This window comes from Hibiscus syriacus, unplaced genomic scaffold (assembly GCF_006381635.1).
Source record: "Hibiscus syriacus cultivar Baekdansim isolate YM2019G1 unplaced genomic scaffold, ASM638163v2 tig00110319_pilon, whole genome shotgun sequence".
NCBI classification, from domain to species: Eukaryota; Viridiplantae; Streptophyta; class Magnoliopsida; order Malvales; family Malvaceae; genus Hibiscus; species Hibiscus syriacus.
Genome location: NW_024062678.1, coordinates 2909563 through 2914204, shown reverse-complemented (window position 1 = coordinate 2914204; position 4642 = coordinate 2909563). Strand labels below are relative to the sequence as shown.

The 4642-nt window shown below is 35.1% G+C and overlaps 1 protein-coding gene across 1 annotated transcript; it reads right to left on the bottom strand.

Annotated features, from left to right (window-relative positions):
- Positions 1 to 692: 692 nt before the first annotated feature.
- On the bottom strand, positions 693 to 3705 carry LOC120117379 (LRR receptor-like serine/threonine-protein kinase GSO1). The gene is made up of 4 exons (XM_039137660.1): positions 3139 to 3705; positions 2267 to 2527; positions 1308 to 2183; positions 693 to 1215 (listed from the first exon to the last, which is right to left on the bottom strand). Exons 1-4 carry the CDS (start codon positions 3554 to 3556, stop codon positions 731 to 733), a joined length of 2040 nt encoding a protein of 679 aa, XP_038993591.1. The 5' UTR covers positions 3557 to 3705; the 3' UTR covers positions 693 to 730.
- Positions 3706 to 4642: the final 937 nt, after the last annotated feature.

Genomic DNA, 4642 nt, shown 5'->3' with positions numbered 1-4642 from the left:
TGTTTGTTAATGGTGATTGGATAAATAGCAACCAAGGAAAAGCATTTTCAGAAATTTCTTTGATCATATCTGATGTAAGGGATCCGAGACAGATGATGCTGAGCTGTAATATTACACCTTGATGGCGTTGAGATACCATGATCAACGGCGGGAGTTGATTGTGATATGTCCCTCGTTGGAGCCGTTTTGAGTGCATTTCAGTCTTTTGGCCATAACTTTGGTTACAGGTGTCGGAATCGCGCATAAGACCCCAATTCAGAAAGCTCCTTTCGACGTGCACGCTGTCCACATGAGCATGGCTCCACATAACATTTTTTCGACATCAAATTATGTTGTTTTCCCCTCCGAATCACTAGTTTTATTTATTTTTTACTATTTATGGTAATATTTCGCTTGTCAATTAGGAAGTCATTTTAAATCCGATTTGGACCGGATTTTTTGAAGATTGCATATTTTATTTTGAATTTTAATTTAGAGTGATTTATGAGATTTTGCTATTTTTGACAAAATTCGGATAAACACGATTTTTGGCTATAACAATCCGACTTATGGACTGATTTTCGGATTGTTTGATTTTATAATATTCTGTTAAACCCTAAAGATTCTTTTTTTGGTTTTGGGCAAAATTTATACTACGAATCATTTGTTGGAACTAACCTCAGTATCGTACACATCAAGTTATCGCTTTTTCAAGTTTGGGGGTTCAAAAGAAGAAAACAAAGAATGTACATCAAGAACTCAATAAACTGCAGTCATCTAGCTCTTTAATTATTGTCACCATGCTAGGTCTGTCGTCAGGATGTTCATTGGTGCAACGAATTGCGATTTCCCCCAGCTTAGCTGCCATGGATTCTGAAAATTCTCCTCTTAGATTAGGATCAACAAAATCTTCAAACCTGCTAGATTCTGCTCCCAATCGCATTGAGCTTGTGAGTTGAAGTTTACCAGACAGGATTTGGAGAGCAATCACTCCAAATGCAAATATGTCCGTCTTATCCGTAAACCGGCCCGTCATAACATATTCCGGTGCTAGGTAACCCATAGCAGCACTCACTTTAAGAGTTGAGTACACAATGTCATCGGCAAGAATCTTGTGCAGACCAGAGTCTGCAATCAAGGGGTTGAATTGGTGGTCAATGAGAACTTTCTCTACAGATATGTTGCGATGGACTATCAGTGGCTTGTTTCCTTCACTTCTATGTAAATATTCGATACCTGTTGGAGACAAAAATGCAGCACAATTAATCAAAGAGAAATGTTTGGGGTCGTCTGATCTTTTAGGCCACATTACCAGATAGAAAACTAACCTTTTGCAATGCCATTGATGATCGATATCCTTGTTGGCCAGTCAATAACCAGTTCACCTCCATCTTCTATGTCGAGATATTTGGATAGATTTCCCTTCGAAACGAAGTCGTATAAAAGAAAACATTCGCCTCTGGCCTTGGAGCCGCAAAAACCTCGAAGCGTAACCAGGTTTTCATGTCTCAAGGAGGATAATAAGTACAAGCCCTTAACAAACTCTGCTTCCTCATATTTGCAGCTGGTCACGTTTATGCTTCTAATGGCTACAAGAGAACCGTCTCTTAGAACCCCTTTGTAGACAGATGAGAACTTGTTCTTCCCCAGTATGTTCAACTCGGAAAAGCACCGAGTTGCGGACTCGACTTCTTCTAGATTGAACCTAAACTTATCCAAATGTTCCCTGGAAAATCCAATGCTGTTCCATCTATCACCTAATGGATCCCATCCGTATGAATATTCAAGTGTTACAAGTGGACAAACACTTCCATTCCTTTGAAGCTCCTTTGCCTGATCAGTGCTAAGGCGCCCATCAGAAGATTCCGATGTGTTTCCAATCTTTTGCTTCTTCCTACGGCAGTGAAAGAGTGCAACAAATCCAGAAACAGTAAAAACGAAAATGACTGTAATAACGCCCGAAATAACAGGTAACATCCGGAATCTTGATGGATTCGAACAACTAGTGCGGTTACAACGTCCCTGGTTATGCAATGTATGTGAGTTAACTATGGGAACTGTGTCATTTAGATGTGATGAGGAAGGTTGGAGCTGGTTGATGTTCATGTTATCGAAACGAGTACAAAGTCGCAAGGTTGGAAAACCTGTTCCACATAGACCAGGATTGTTCTCACCATGGAATTCTCCATTTAATCTCTTCAGACCTTGGTTTTCATTCATTGCAGACTACAAATCAGTCTAAGCCAGCATGAAGAACATGAATTATATAAGGAGAAAATATAGTTACCTTCAGGGACATTTCCATAGAGCTTATTGTTTCGGACATCTAGAGTTTCCAATCGCCGATTATTAGCTAATGTTGATGGAATTTCACCGGAAAGAAGATTGAAGCTCAAGTCAACTCTTCTTAGCATCCCCAGGTTCCCTAAGCTTGCTGGGATTTTACCACTTAGTCTATTAAATTGCAAAGAAAGAGCATTTAATCCCTTCAAATCCCCTATCTCATTAGGTATATTCCCTGTTAGCTGGTTGCAACATAAATCTACAACTACATGCCAAAAAATTTACTGTTAAAACAAGTTTAACACTCTCATGCATCTTATAGTTAAATGATGGAACTAAAAAGGCACAATGATAAAATTAGCTCTCAAAGTTTATTAGAATGGTAATTTTAGCCGTTATGATTTTTTTTTAGCATTTTAGCTCGTAAGTCTCATTTTAAAGTAAAAGATTCTTATTTAACTAAATAATCACTTTGACCCTTATTTTTTTGCTCTTGAACTTTTTGGCCCATAACAATTTATTTTAAGATAAAAAAACTTTTATTTTAAAGTGTTAACCGTGTGTTAAATAATATTTTCATACATAGACTGACTTTTTGTTCCAAAATAAAAATCTTCATAACTAAAATACTCTAAAAAAATAAAAACCAAAATGATCATTTTGGATAGCATTAGGGTAATTTTAGTATGATATAATGTCAAAATTAACACTCAACATTTACCAAACAATCATTTTTGTCAAAGGATTAAGTCAAAATGTTAAAAAAAATAGAGAATAAAATAATTATTTAATCAAACATTTGAGATAAATTTAACATTATACCTATGCCAACTAAAAATAAATGAAAATTTTTTAGAAATAAAATGATGAACTAACCTTTTAAAGCAGCCATGTTACCAATCTGAGGTGGAATGGCACCAGACAGATTATTAACATTAAGATAAAGATCAGTTAACTCTTGAAGATTGGAGAGCTCTTTAGGTATGTCCCCAGACAAAGAATTGTAATGCAAGTACAAACCAGAAAGACACTTGAGCCCGGCAATAGCAGGCGACACTTGACCAGACAGACCCTTTCCCTGTAACGAAATGTTAGCCACCTTACGGTGCTGACTACAAGCCACGCCCACAAAAGAACCGGCGCAAGGGTCGCCGTCGCTTTTCCATGACTCGAGGACCTTGTTTGTTGGGTCTAAAGAAGCCTTCAGCTCCATTAGAGATCTAAGCTCTGTGTTCCCATGAACCGAAGGTGTGAACAAAAGAGAGAGAAAGAGCAGAAACTGGAAGATGTTCATAACTATTTTTTAACAGAATTCTTCTTTGTTTGATAACAAAAGAAAGATCAAAGACAAAAACCCATAGATGTTTCTTCCTTTAAGATTGCAAATTCAGACGAAGAAGATGGTGAGAACAGAGCGGTGAGAAAGAGACAGAAGGGATGAGAAGTGTAGAGCTTTAGTGAATGTCAAAGATAAAAACAGAAAATGCACCATTAATAGCGGCTTGACTGCATGTTCCCATTCAAAATTAAATACCAAATTGATAAAGAAATATGAGAGAGGTTATGATATGACAGCTAGGCATCTGACTGTGACCGCCAAAATCACTTAAGTAGACCGGGTAAAAACAATTCACAAAAATAACTATTGTATTTTAATCGTTCAAGTAAAACTTTAACTACGGTAAAATGAGGAAGACGTTTGGATCATCCATATCTTCATGAAACTCATAGAAAGTTCAAATATTTCTTGAGATATAATATTTACTTTATTTGAATAAATAAAATTTATATCAAAAATTCATTTTCTCAACGAACTATCCAAGCAAATTTGCCGAATGTGACCATAAGAACTATTTTTAAAAAAATCATCACTGATATATATTAGTTTTAATTTTAGTTTTATTTTAATCATTTACTCTAAAAAAAATTTAAAAAATTATGTGGTATGTTTTTTTTTAATGATGGTGTGACATAATCTCATGATGACAAATAATATCACCGTTAATTTTTTTCATAACAAGTGACAAATAAAACCAAAACGTAGTGTTAATGATGATTTTTAAAAAATATTTGGATAATTAAAATGGAACTAAAGTAATATTTGAGTAACTAAATACATAGTTTACCCTTAGTTTCATTAGGTCTGATTTTCAGGAAATTAAAAACACACTAACATTCTTAAATGAATGATGAATCTCCATTTCAAATTGTTTGACTTGAAAAAAAAACAATATAGAAGGATTAAAAAGTAAGTTTCTTTGGACCTAAAACTAACACTAGTAAATTGCAGGGAATTCAATGCATAACAATTTTGAATTTCAAGAGTTAGAGGTTTCATTTTGGACAAATATTCAAATTATATTATTTTAGTTTGCAGTTG